Here is a 14,361-nt window from a genome sequence, read left to right on the forward strand (position 1 = left end):
GCTTCATTTAGGAAACATCTAAACAAAACATTCAGACATTTTCTGCCCTTCTACTCTGCTCTTGTGAGAACCCACCTGGAGTGTCGTGTCCAGTTCTGGAATCCTCAGTATAAGAATATGGAACTGTTGGAATGGGTCCAGACAAAGGCCACAAAGATGATCTGAGGGCTGGAGCACCTCTGCTATGAGGACAGGCTGAGAGAGTTGGAGTTGTTTAGCCTGGAGAAGAGAAGGCTCTGAGGAGACCTTATAAAGGCCTTCCAGTACCTGAAGGTGCTTACAAGAAAGCTGGAGAAAGACTTTTTAGAAGGGCATGTAGTGACAGGACTAGGGGGAATGGCTATAGACTGGAAGGGGAAAGATTTAAATTAGACATTAGGAAGAAATTCTTCACACTGAGGGTGGTGAGGCACTGGCCCGGGATGCCCAAGGAAGCTGTGTCTGCCCCATCCGTGGAGGTGTTCAATGCCAGGCTGGATGGGGCCTTGGGCAGCCTGGTCTGGTGGGAGGTGTCCCTGCCCATGGCAGTGGCGTTGGAACTGGATGGGCCTTGAGGTATCTTCCAACTCAAACCATTCTATGATTGCATGATTTTCCCCTTTGTTTTCGTCTTCAAATGAGGAAGTTCAGAATGAACTGGAAAATTGTTTTGCTTGATTCAAATCCATATTTTGGAGGTGTGTGTGGAAGTAGTGGGTTTCTTCCTTGCTCTGCTGTGCAATTATTTAATCACTTCCCTAGTAATAATTTAATGAAATATCCAGCCAGTTATTTTGTTTTGGGGTTGGTCGTTTTGTTTGGTTCTTTTTTATTGCAGATAAATGGTTTCCTTTTATAAATGAGATAGTTTCTTCAGTGTCTGTTTTTCATTTTTATAGACTAGCCAGCCAACAAGAAATCCAACTGGCCAGCACCAATTCCACCCAGCTGGAGATATTTCGCAGTATGTGCTATCACACAGACCCCACATGACAATACTTTGTACAACCACCAAAAAAAGACAGGCAGAAGAGGGCATGTGACAGTAAATCCCATCATCTGATGAGGCCACAGAGACTCTTCAGAGAAGGGAACATTCCTTACGCACATTACACAAAAGCCCAAAAGGTGATGAGTGACACTTCCCACTTTCATTTCTTCGGGAAGACTCAGTGTCATCACACATGTCTCTACTTTGCCACTAGCGTTTGACTATTTCCCCATAGAAAGCAAAGTGCCAGCTCATGCTTTACCATTCTCTGCCTCTTAATGATCAATTATTTTTAATTGGAATCTCTTGCATTGTGCTGAATCTTGAGAGGCCCCCGTCAAGATCAGGGCTCCAGCAAGATGGGAATAGTACCAACACATACATAGGGACAATAGAGACATTTTTTGTCTCCAAGAGCATGATCCTATTTAGAGAAGAGCTGAGAAAAAAAATGGAGGTAAGGATGATTGGAAGAATTTGCAGACCAGGGGCAAATTTGGGAAAAGTATAACAGTCTTCTGACCCTAGTCTGGTGCCCTGTCTGCCAGCAACACTACTGCCCATTTGCTAATAAAAATGTCATTGTCTGTGCAGAATTACATTTAAGGACAAATAAAATAGGCTTGTATTGATACTGAGATCAGCTAAAAAAGATGCAGCCGAGGACGACACTGAGAGGCGGAGCTTGTGAAAATAAAGGTTGTTATGGTACAGTCCTTCATATGCTTATTTTTTGGTAAATAACTCATCGTTACACCTTTAATGTATGTGTTAGAGTCTGAGGGCAGTGGTGAAATGCTGACCAGAAGGCCCTTTATTAACAAAGCTAGTTTTAATGAAAATCAATATCAAAAGGGACGAGGCACGTAAGTGAAATTGCTGAGACTTTTGAGATTGTTTTCTGAGGAAGGTTTATTTTCAGTTCTAATGTTAGGAGGTTTTGATTAAGATTTGATTCAGAATTCAGTGCTGTCAGATCTTTGCTTGAGGAAAGTGAGAGACATGGAGTATCAGCTCTGTTAGTTAATGCTGACTCCACCAGCAAAACAGCAAAATCTGAAAGACAGAAAAATACATCCCTGTCCATGGGCATTGATTCAAACCTCTGTACGTTCATAACAAAGGAAAACTACCCACTGGTTAATTCACGTTTGCAAGTAAGGGATTTCTTACCAGAAAAGACAATTTCTGGCTCATAGTGACTGTAAAGTATGATCTTTCAAATCTTATAACGTTCAGATCCAGGACTTCAGTTTAGCCTACCATAAAAGCAGAAAGTTGCTGTGGGATTTGGCCTGGGCTCTGGAAACTCAGCCCACCTCCTGCCTCTGGCTTAGAAGAGAAATATGGTTCAGGCTCAGGCGCTGTTTAAGCCCCTTCGGACATGGGTGCAGTTCGGTCTTTTCCTGTGGTTACTACAAGCTTGTTCAGAGAGGCCAGATCTTTGCCTTCATCTACTTTGTGCCTGAATTCTTTAGCTGTCATGAGAGTTGTTTCTGCAAATCCAATAGCTGATTTACTATCTTCAGAGAGCAGAATGTGTAAAGAAAAACAGTATAAGTAAATCCTCTCTCTAGAAGGGCTTTCTATCCACTCACATAATCCCGCTTGGTTCCAGCCTGGTATGCATAGTTGTGTAAGGGTGTCAAATGACATCCCTTTTGCTGGCTGTTGGCCCTAATGGAATGCTGCTTTGCACATCTCATAAAGTAAGGACAGGAAATGCTGCCTGAAACTTCTACATTTTGCTGTTAATTAAAAAAAAAAAAAAAAAAAATTAAGAGGCAAGAGCATTACAATTAAGAAATGCTCTTTTCATCATAGATTCAATAAAAAGATTCCATCTTTACATTTAGTTTTCTACTCTTTCTAAAGACTGACTTTTGCTTTAGATAATCAAAGCTGGCTTTGAACTAGCTCACACAAAAAAAACCTTTTTTTTCTTTAAAAATAGCCCTATAGATATATATACATATCAGAGCCTTTCATTCCTTTTATAGACGATTTCATTTTCTGTGAGAATGTGAAAGTTCTGAGCAATGCAGGGCTCACGCAGGCACCACAACAAACACAGGGAAGGGGGTCCAAGAACACTATTGCAATTAACACCAGTGTTTAATTAGCAGACAGCTGCATTGGGCAAGGGTCTTTTGATTTTCTCTCTTCACTAGGTTTTTGATGAGCGATTTACCTGTAGCTGTAATTTGTAGTTGTTACACTAGCACGCACTCCCACTACACGTGTGCACACATGTACCCGCAACCCCTGCGTAGAAAATTTGTGGCAGGAAGCCACGTCAAGCAACCGATCTGATTTGTGCTTTAGGTAAATATTTTTGGAAGTAGGTCCCTTTGACTGTCTTCCATAAAAACTCTTAAGTTATATTTTTGTTTATTTGACAGGGGATTTATAAATCGGAGCATACTTTGATGTATTTAGGAATCCTTTTTCGTTTGTTGGTTTACTTTATTTAGCAATGAAATCCTGATGTGTGATGAGGGTGAATGGGTGCAGAAGTCTCCCATAGGAAAAGCTGGCACCAGGGCAGCACACAAACATTTACCCCAGTCAGCCTAGACGCCTCTGTATTTCATTGGTGAAAGAAGCATAGTGGTCTCATGCTGTTCCCTGTTGTTGAGGCAGAAAAATGTCCAAACAGCCAACTAGTCCTTCTACTTGTCCATTCTCTTAGTGAAGAGAAAAACATCAGAGGACATGTTAACAGAAAAAAATTGTTGAGGAACTAAGTGACAGATTGAAAATATGGGAGAGAAGGAGAGTTCTTACTGCTAAGGGCTTGGATGAACCCTTGGACAACTGTACTTTAGGCCTCCTACTTACTATGGTTCAGATCTTGCTTAAAGGAAGCTGAAGTGAAGTGTAATGATTTGAAGAGGGACAGCAGAGGTGTCATGGAGTCTTGATAATAACAGTGTTTATAGCATATACAAAATGAGAGACTGAGGAGTGCTGGAAGAGCTAAGCACTCTATAGCACCAGCGAGGATGGGCCCATATCCTTATCTCTGCCATGTGTAAGCACCAGGATAACACAAGCCCATTTTGTTTGGCTGTCATCATCAGCTGTTGATTTTCATCCATGCCTAGTTCAGTGTAATTTTCTAATTACCTAGCTTGCATCTTTATACTGTCTCACACCTTATACTTGAGCCTTGGCTAGAGTGATGCTCCTGTAAAAGCATGTGCTCAGCCTGCCTAGTTTTAGAGAAGATGCTGGAAAACAGACAAGGAATTTATTCTAGCTGGTAGTCTTAATTTGACGTTCTCTAGAATAGGGTCTACTTGCAAAACATCAAATTATGGGACAAAGATCTCACAGAGGTATTTATATAAACCCTGCTATCATTATATTTAATTTCTGCTGTTGTTGAGAGTGTTTATTCTCACAACATTCCTATAATACAGGGAAATGCCACTGTTCCAATTTTATAAACAAGGCATTAGAGACAGAGATCAGGTTTTCAGTCACTTACCAAGACATGCACCTGGGAATTTAAGCAGTTACAAAAAGTGCTTTCCACGTACCTGCCTGCATCTTCAGCTGCCTGCATACTGCCGAAAATCTTGCTGTGATTTGTCCACCCTCTGTGACAGTGCAGGTGATCAAGCACTTGTCTTCCAAATCCGAGATTAGTGCCTACTTGCTGCAACACCCTTTTGTGTCCATCTGAGCCAGATAACATCTTTTTCTTTTGCTACAACTCCTGTCAGAATTCCCCATTCACCACAAGCTATTTCTGAAGCCCCTCTGTGTGTCTGCCTGGGGAAAAGGACACCAAGATGGGGATAATGTTACTCCTTGCCTGCCCTGAGAATGGCATTGCTTTCTTGCAGACTGGTTTGTGAACAATGCTGGAATTGCCAGTACCTGCAGTAAAGCTGGAGGTCGGAGAGAACTGGGCCTCTCTCTTTCTTTCTTCCTAATTGCCATCATGGCCTTTGGGATCCTGGTGTTAATAGTAAGGTTCACAGCTACTTTGGTGGCCACATGATGGGGTTAATTTCCAATACCTGTGCAGCCAAAGCCTACTCATAGAGACAAATTATCTAGGGAGCCCACACTGGTTTTCCACCTGGGTTTGGAAGAGTAACAAGCTTAAGCAAAGAGTTGCGTATAACCAACCCAAGTTATGACAGAACTAGGGCAGCCAAAATGAACAAGTTGTTGCTAGTAGGACTTCCTGACTAAAATGAATAAGTGATCCCCCCCTCAATTTACAATTGTTATTTAATAACGTGCTCTAGACCTTCCTTATTCCTACCATTTGTCCAGATGTCCATTTATCCCAGTCCCATAGTTTCCTGGCATGGTTAGGCTGGCTGTGCAGAGAGGAGCAAGTGACGTAGAGGAGTACACATTTGTGATCCTGTTTGGGCCTGTTTCTTCTCAGTGTGCATCATTCAGTCAAATACTATTTGGCTGCAGCAGTGGTAACACTGCGCTTGTGCCTGGTCTTTACCTGGATTAGGAGAAAGTGCTGTGTCCTACATCCACTGATCTGGTTTTGAGACAAGCAACGCCCAGCCACCTGAACCAGGCAACCCTGGACCCCGGGTTTATACGGTGTCAAAACTCTCCTTGTGCTGCTCTGACTGCAGTGCAGGCGGCTTGTCTGAGCAGTGTTAAAACCTGATATTTTACTTTTACAGTTTAGGCATCGTGTTAATCAAAATCTGTCAGTTCTGTGTGGGGCATTTGGGAACGTGCCATACACTGTATTCATTCTCCCAATCCTATATTATCCTGTGCAGTGTTGTAGCTGCCAAAACCACACACTCATGTTGGCATGAAACAATTATTCTGGTTTATATAGAACAGGCTTGGCAATAGTCTATCTCAATGAACAGTCATAGTGCTGAAAGATTCAGAGTCGTCTTTTCTTCTCCAAGCAACAGACTAAATTTCTTTCAGCTGGATTCATGATTTAAAAAAATAACAGGAGTAGAAAGCAAGTATGGAGAGGAGGGTGTACACAGTACCTTTAGGGTCTGGAAGGAAGCGAGAATGAGAAATAGAAAAAAAGGCTATATAAGATACAAGCCAGTAACTGGGTTTCTAAACCCATGTGAAAGTATAAATAATATTTACTGTTGCCGGTTGGTGAACACAGAGATGTGTGGTTTTTTACTTGCATGCAAAGCTTTTGGTTGCGGGTGAAGTACTCAGACAAAAACATTCAATGGCTGGTGTGGGTATCCCGCCAAAAATAAACCCAAACAAATACTGACATATTATAAAAGCACTTTTTTTTCTGCAGAGACATCCAGTTGCTGCTGCTATTCATGAAGTCTAAAAAACTGTTAAAGCCTCCTGTTTAACTTGCCTGAAATAATAATACTTTCTTCTAGAAAGCAACGCAAACATTTCTGAAACTTAAGAACCAGTGTTTTATATTTTTCACAAAAATGTAGCGTGTCCTAAACTTACAGGGCTATTGATCAACAATAACTACTACTTGCCGAGGTCCTGTGAACCAAAACCACTGCACGGACAAGGGCCAAAGGTGAAGGGTAGAAAACTTTTCTTAAGCTTAAAAAAATGCTAACTGAGAGTGGACTTAGTCAAAGAAAAATCATTTTGCAGTGATTAGCAAAGGTTGGTGATGGCCTATTTTTCCTCCCGTTTTCCAGACAACTTCACAAAGAGATTTTGTAAATCATATCCCATTATGAAAGTACCGGCTGCTTTGTTATCAGAATGGTGACAGAGATTTTTATTCTAAAAGGGCAGGCACTATCACTACTTGAAATTCTCCACATTGTTTCCACTGTGAGCAAATTTCAGCCTTAACGTGAGTCACATCTGCTTAAAAGTGAATAGTGGTTGCTTCCACTTTACACCAGCATGAAATCTCACCTACAGACTTGAATCTTAAAAATCAACTTAAATCCCAGAATTTGGATAGTTTTGCATAGGTGACTTTAAATCCAGACGTTCCTAATAGGAAATACTGAAATAAAAGCACTAAGCTTTAGTAGTTTCTGGTGGGAACAGAGATGTCCTTTCAGATATGAATGTCTTGTGAACTAAAAAAAATAAGTCTTATTTAAGTTTTGCCATATGTGGACAAAAAAATAGTGATCACACCTAAATGTAGTTTCTCATCCAGCCAGCGAGGATGGGTGCTGTGTGGAGAGAAGAGCCGGGGGGACTCTTGGCCGGTGAATTGTGGGCATAGCTGTCCATAATGTATTATGGATTAATTGCATGTTTGGCAGCGCAGCTGTGGCTGCACAGCACAGGGGCGTCAGTCACACCACTGCTCCTGTCGGTTCTCAGTCCTTCAGAGCACGAGCTGTTTTAGCTATCCCATCGCTCCAGCCAGCACTGATGGATTAATGGGAGGAAATGTTTATAGAAAGTTTCAGGTTTCCTAAGTGAGTGGAATGAAACCCCTCTCAGCAATGATCACCGAGCTCATGTCGTGGAGCAGTTTGGAGCAGCTTGACTTGCAGGAAAGCAAAGGCCTTTCCTAAAAGGAAACTTGACAACTCCGATTCCAGGGAGCAGCTAGAGGCGTTTTCAAATGGAAGACGTGGCTTTTCTAGAGACACAGCATGAATGGGGCCAGGTCGGAAAAGAACTTTAAATCAGCAGTTCATACACTGTAAATGTAAGAGGTTATGTTTGAGAGCAGTGTGTCTGAAAAAAGTGCCCGGAGAGAAAGTGCAACTATTGCACACTGCTCAGTAAATGAAACAGTATTGCAGTGCAATCAGAGCTACCATGATGGCATCCAGCTAAGGCATCTTAGATCCCCGCTCTGTAGCTTATGGTATAGTATAGCCATGGTTTAAGGCAAAGGAAGGTTGATGAACCCAATAAATAGGCTGAAAGCATTGTGAGAGGAAAGCTGGAAACTGTCATCATTTCACAGGTGTAAAATTCTGTTTGCTGGGGCACTTTTCATGGTTGTAGCGATACACCTTGTGATCTAAACATTAATTTCAGTTTTAAAAAATGAAATAAAATAGACAATTTCATCGAAGCTATCAGCTTTCAGATGACTCTGATAAGAAAGAATGTAGGCTTCGGGCTAGCTATGAAGATTAAAGTAAAATTCACCTGAGCAAAACTGAAGATAGCAAAGGTGCTATAGGAGATAAAAAAACCCGCCAATTCAAAACGCTACCCTTCGAAAGCTTTAGCAAAGGACCTAGTCCTTACTGTTTCCTTAAAACACTCCACCCATCACAGTGAGGATTTAATTTACAGCACTTGTGGCACCCTCCAGTTCTCAGTCTCAGAGTCCTTTTGGAATAGGAAGAGAGCATTATCCTTACTTTCTAGATAAGGAAACTGGTTTATCAGCTTGCCCGCAGTGAGAGGCAAAGCCTGGAAGAAAACTTGGCTAAGACACAAATACCTCACGTGAGGGCAAACATTTGAAACCGTCTCAAAATGTGATCTCCTACTGTGAGGGTTACTTAGAAAAGCCAGTTTCAAGTCACAGTTGAGTTTCTGGTCAGTATATTCTCAGCTTATTCACCCAAAAGTCTATTGCACCTCCCACAACAAAGAGAGGAAAGACACCACTCAGAGAGCTGCTTTCCCACCCCCCACACACCCTGCCCAGAGTTCAAAGACTGAAAGAACTTCATTGAAGCCCTTGTATTAAAAATTATTTATTCAGTGATCTGTACATGGGATGAAGCAGGGCCTCATACAGACCTTAAAAAAAAAAAATCAAGTAAAAACATAAATACATATTTTCTTACAAAAATGAGATTTACAAAATATACATACTGCACTTGTCTTACATGTTTGTTTTTTTTCTTTTTCTTCCACGTGCACATTATAAAAGACAAAAACCCAAGCCTTGCACTTCTGAAATCGGATCTGCTGAAGGATTTGGCCGATGCGCCCATTCCTCATGCCCAGACTACTGGGACGCCCTCAGACAGCAGCAGTCTGCCCCCTCACTCTGAACAGGTTTTTTCTTTTTAAAGTTTCATTCCAGACACTTTCCCCCTCCCAAAAATGAAGAGCAGCTATAGGGCGGAGGCTTGCTAAAAATCCAGAACTTCCTATTTTGTCCTTAGGCAAGAATATACACACACACATATACTTATAAAAACAACCCTTCAGTGACTACAAAGGTAAAGTAGTAAGCAAAAAATAAAATATGAACAAGTCAACATGAAAATTTCAGAATAGAAAAATCTGTCACATTTTAAAAAAGAAAACGATGCATTTGATGATTAATTTTTTAATGTCTTTCCTTCCAAGATGTGATCACTGGAAACTTAGGCAGCTGTATTTTAGTTGAAATGAGTGGGCTCCTCACTTGTGGTACCTCCTTGCTCTTAAATCCCAGTCCTGGCCCCCTCCTGCACCAGCAGTTCAGGGAACCTGGGGAGCAGGCAAGGGATCCGTCCTGAGCCAAAAGCATTCCTCCTGTCCCCAGAGCCGGCTGCATATCGACTTTACCTGCAGCGAGCTCACTGCAAAGCAGGAGAGAAAGCAGGTTTATAGGAAGGAAAGAAAAATATCGTATCTTTACGTTATATATTTCAATGGCTCTTGTTTTGGCAGGGGCTCTCGGTTCGGCTCTTCTTGCCCTCCAAGTCTTGCATTTCCTTCAGTGGAGAAAAGCGACCCATACTGACACGGTAAGAAAACATCCTGCCTTCTCCCTTTTTCATAAAAGGAATGTTTATTTCTGCGAGCTCCTCGCATCCAAGGGTGAACCTCAACGACTTCTTTTTGTTAGTTTGCCCATAAAAAACGATCCCATGCTTATGCCTTTCTACATAGAAAACACTTTTGTTTCCCCCTTTGTCTCCTAGAACAAAGGCAAGGGGGAAAAGCCTTCTGCTGAAAAGCAACAAGTCATTTCTTTTCAGGGTGTGGAATAGCAACCCCCTCCTTCCCCACAGCAACAAGAACACCAGACCTAGGGCCGAATTTTCACTTTAAACCAACCAAAGCAGGTATCACCGAGGTGAAGAGGAGCTGGGGAGTGGAGGTGTTTCTCCTGCTCTGGGGCTGGCTGCGGTGCTGCCTGCGCTCAGTCTGGCCCAGTGGCTCAGGGGCAGCTCCACGCATCAGCCCTCCCCTCCCTCTTGTCCTAAGCAAGGCAGGATGGCTTCAGTTGGGTTGTGGGTTTTTTTTCTGCACAGGGGTAGCAGGAGAGAGAGGTAAGGGGACTTCTTGCGGGTGAAGGACACTTCCATCCCACCAGGGGCTTCTTTTTCTGTGCTCTTCTACTTAGCTGGGCATAAGCACCACTGGACACGGTCCATCTGATCCTTTACGTAAAGACTGGTTTATTTTTTTCAAACTCTCTGGGAGGAAGAAAAAGTTTGGAAAAGCCTCACTTCCTCTCCCTTCAGGGAGCCATAGCCTTCCCCTTCTGCTGAGTATCCCTCTCCTCTGCGTGTGTGCATGCATGCGTGTGTGCGTGCCAGAGGGGGTAGGGGGGGTCTCATACTGCTGTCTCGCCTTTGCTGCCAGTGCTGAGTCTGTGGTAGAAGCGTCGCCAGGACTGAAGAGTTTTGCCAGACCATATCCAGAAGCCAGTCGTGATCCCAACAATCATGGTCATGAGGTACTTGATCATGAAGACCGTAAAGTCTGGGCTCATGGGGGCAAAGTGGCTGGGGCAGGGCACGGCGTAGGTTTTGCAGGTCTGGAGGAGCCACGTCTTCTCCCAGGTGGCACGGAAAGCCTGCTCGTAGAAGTAACACGCCAGGACGATGGTGGCAGGCACTGTGTAGAGGACGCTGAAGACACCAATGCGCACCATCAGCTTCTCTAGTTTCTCCGTCTTGGTGCCATCGTGCTTCATGATGGTGCGGATGCGAAACAAGGACACGAAGCCAGCAAGTAAGAAGGAGGTGCCAATGAAGAGGTACACAAACAAGGGCGCCAGCACAAAGCCCCGTAGCGAGTCCACACTGTAGATACCTACGTAACACACCCCACTGAGTATGTCCCCATCCACCTGCCCCATGGCCAAGATGGTGATGGTTTTGACGGCAGGCACAGCCCAGGCAGCCAGGTGGAAATACTGGGAGTTGGCCTCGATGGCCTCATGGCCCCACTTCATGCCAGCAGCCAGGAACCAGGTCAGGGACAGGATGACCCACCAGATGGAGCTGGCCATGCCGAAGAAGTACAGGATCATGAAGAGGATGGTGCAGCCTTCTTTCTTGGTGCCTTGGGCCACGGTGCGGTAGCCGTCCTCCGAGAAGCGCTCCAGACACACCACCCGCTCCTCTAGCAAGAAACCCGCCGCGTAAGCCACTGCCACCATGAAGTAGCAGCCCGAGAGGAAGATGATGGGCCGCTCCGGGTAGCTGAAACGGCGCATATCCACCAGGTAGGTGAGCACGGTGAAGAGCGTCGAGGCGCAGCAGAGCACGGACCACACGCCCACCCAGAGCCGGGCGAATCGCACCTCCGCCTCCTTGAAGTACATGAGCCCGTTGGGTCGGGCTGGCTCGCAGGGGGCCCCGCAGTCCCGCTCCCCCAGGAACCGATAGCCCAGGTACGGGGGCACTTTGAGCTGCCGGGGGCAGGAGAAGGAGAAGCCGGAGGGCGGCTGCGGCGGGGTGAGGAGCTCGGGGAGGTAGCCAGCCGTGGGGTGGGCAGTGACCCCTCGCCCCGCGGCACCGCCGGGCCCCGGCGGAGCATCCGAGGTGTTCTGCCCCACGCAGATCTCGCCCGCGCCGTGCACGGGGAAGTTCTCGCAGCGGAGCCGCTCCGGCCACTGGAACCCGAACTTGTTCATGAGCGCCTCGCAGCCCTGGCGAGCCCGCTCGCAGAGGGAGCGGCAGGGCGGGATGGCCTGCTCCAGCACGGTGCACACCGGCGCGTACATGGAGCACAGGAAGAACTTGAGCTCGGCCGAGCACTGCACCTTGACCAGCGGGTAGAACTGGTGCACCTCCAGCCCCGCGTCCTCCTGGTTGGTGTGGCCCAGCAGGTTGGGCAGGATGGTCTGGTTGTAGGCGATATCCGTGCAGAGCGGGATGGAGATGGGCTGGCAGAAGCCGTGGTCCGGCACCGAGATGCCCTTCTCGCCGTGGTACTGCTGCTGCGACGCGGCCGCCGCGGGGGCGCCCAGCAGCGCGGCCGCCAGCGCCGCCAGCCCCAGCCAGGGGCCGCCGCCCCCCGCCCCGGCCCGCATCGCCCGCGGGGACCGCTTCAGAGCCGGCCGGCGGCGCGCTCCGAGGGCATCGGCGCCCCGGGCGGGGACCGGCACCGCCGCGGCTCCCTCGGACAAAGTTTGCCGGAGCTCCTCCCGCCGGCGAGGTTCGGGGGGGGCGATGATCCCGGCGGCGAGGCTGGGAGAGGGGCGATGATCCCGGCGGCGCTCCCCGCCCCGGTTCGGGTTCCGGCTGCGCCGATTATCGCCGCGCCCGGCGTTTCGCTCCGGGGCTTCAATAACTTTTAGAATCCAATTGACCGCGCGATCCTCCCCGCGGCTCGGCCGGGCTGTTGGTCCGGGGAGGGAAGGAGGGGGGAAGAGCAGCCTCGCAGCCTGTCTCCGCTCTCGCCCGCGGTCCCCGCCGACACCGAGCCGCCCCGCCGCTAAAAAAAAAGGCACATCGACGGGAGCCCCGCCCCCGCCGCCCGCCCCATTCATAAACCGCACAGGGGGCGTGGCCTCGTGGCAAGACAGCCAATCACCGCACTGGGGGCATGGCCTCGAGGCACAACCAACCAATCGCTGGTTTGGAAGGCGTGGCTTCACTGTGCCGACAGCCAATCGCCGCGCAGGTGGGCGGGGCGGAGGGGGAGGAGCCCGCGCCGCGGCTCGGGGTTACGGGGAGGAGGGGGGAAAGTTGGGAACAAGTTTTTCCCATCCCCGGCGGGGCGGGAGGAGCCGCCCGGGGGCCCCCGCGCCCCCGCGCCCTGGGCACGGCCGGGAAGGGGAGGGGGGGGGCAGGCAGCTCGCTCAGGGTGGCCCTGAACTAAAAGTAACCGGCTGCTCTCCGAGCGGGCTTTGAAATGCAACCGGCTGCCTGCGCCCGGAGTTATTAAAAAAAAGAAGGAAAAAGGAGGGGGTGGGGGAAGAAAGGGGGAAAAAAAAAAAAAAAAGCATGGCGGGTCGGTTTGCAGAAGGAGCCGATGGCGCTGGGGTGTTGGTGTCTGTGCGCCAGGGGGGTTTGATTTGTTATCGCAGCATGACCGTTGCTTTTTGCCAGCAGAATAAACGCTTTATTCATGCGGCTCTGAGCACGAGCTGGGGGGAGGCAGCTTTTTTTGAAACGTCCACTGTTACTTGAGCAAAGAGGAGAAATTTTAAATCCCCGTCTGCGGTGCTGCGACCCCTTCAGAGAATGGAAAAGACTGGAACACGGGTTGCTGGAGCCATCCAGGCTCTGGAACGGGCAGGCAGGGCTTGTCCTCTGCAGCGTGGAAGAGGTGTGCTTGGCAAAAGCCCTGCCACAGCGCTTGCTTTTCCATCTCAGTGGCCTCGGAGGGACTGTGGTCGAAGACAGGCTGGGGCCGAGGGTTATTCAGCCCTCCCCATGCCTCCCTCTGGGGACAGAGGTCCCCTGAATTGTGCTGTTCAAATTCTTACTCCTTTATTCAGGGTTGTGCTGTGCAACTCAGCGAATCCACCTTTCTATGGCGTCCTCCAGGGCAGCTGAAAAGAGCAGGGTTTGGCTCGGGAACTTCAACAGTAATTGTTGGACAAATGTTTCCCATGTTCTCTCCTGCTCCTGAACAATGTGTCCTCATGCCAGTGGGACCAGGAAGCTGCAGCTTTTATTACATTTCTTAAGAGAAGTTGATGGGTATGAGCAGACTTACTAAACTAAATCTACTGCTCTAAAGGTGGACGTCTTGTTAAAAATAATACCGTGCTCTCTAAAACTTGTATGGACGAGACTCGCTCTTCGTGGCTGCAACAGTTGCTTCTGGAAAAGAAAAAAAAGTCTTTTCTTCATTCTCCATTATAGCTGTTTGAGAGTGCCTTAGAGGAACTTCAGTTTGCTAAGGCTTGTTATCTGAATTGAGTACTTTTCTACACCTAGTGACTGAGCAGGTTTTTGTGATACTCTTCACCTAAATAACCTTGCATGGTACAAACTTATATCAACTTGTCTACTTTGTTGTTTGTTCTTTGGCTGTTAGTAACCTTCAAAAAGATTATTTTTTCCAATTGTTTCTTTTTTTTTTTTCTCATCCCATCTTTCTGTAACACTCCATGAGCTGCCCAGTCACTTATCTGTAATAATTACCTTAAAGCCTCTATTTTTCACTTTGGCTTATATGACTGACTTCATCTGCAAAGCATTTTGTAATATTCACTATGAAAAATGTTGGATGGAAGGAGATGTTTCACTGGCAGGCAATGACAATTCAGAGAAAGTAAAGCAACTGCAAAGTTTCTGCCCCATGCATTGCTCATC

The 14,361-nt window shown here is 47.0% G+C and overlaps 1 protein-coding gene across 1 annotated transcript; it reads right to left on the bottom strand.

The window, feature by feature from the left end:
* Window positions 1-8,602: 8,602 nt before the first annotated feature.
* Window positions 8,603-12,555, bottom strand: FZD7 (frizzled class receptor 7). Its single transcript, XM_054070606.1, has one exon. The coding sequence runs from the start codon at window positions 12,123-12,125 to the stop codon at window positions 10,419-10,421; it is 1,707 nt and encodes a 568-aa protein (XP_053926581.1). The 5' UTR covers window positions 12,126-12,555; the 3' UTR covers window positions 8,603-10,418.
* Window positions 12,556-14,361: the final 1,806 nt, after the last annotated feature.

This window comes from Cuculus canorus, chromosome 6 (genome assembly GCF_017976375.1).
Source record: "Cuculus canorus isolate bCucCan1 chromosome 6, bCucCan1.pri, whole genome shotgun sequence".
Classification (NCBI taxonomy): domain Eukaryota; kingdom Metazoa; phylum Chordata; class Aves; order Cuculiformes; family Cuculidae; genus Cuculus; species Cuculus canorus.

What these genes read in the sequence shown, in the direction of transcription:
- FZD7 (XM_054070606.1), bottom strand. Translation starts at nt 12,125, where the DNA reads ATGCGGGCCGGGGCGGGGGGCGGCGGCCCCTGGCTGGGGCTGGCGGCG.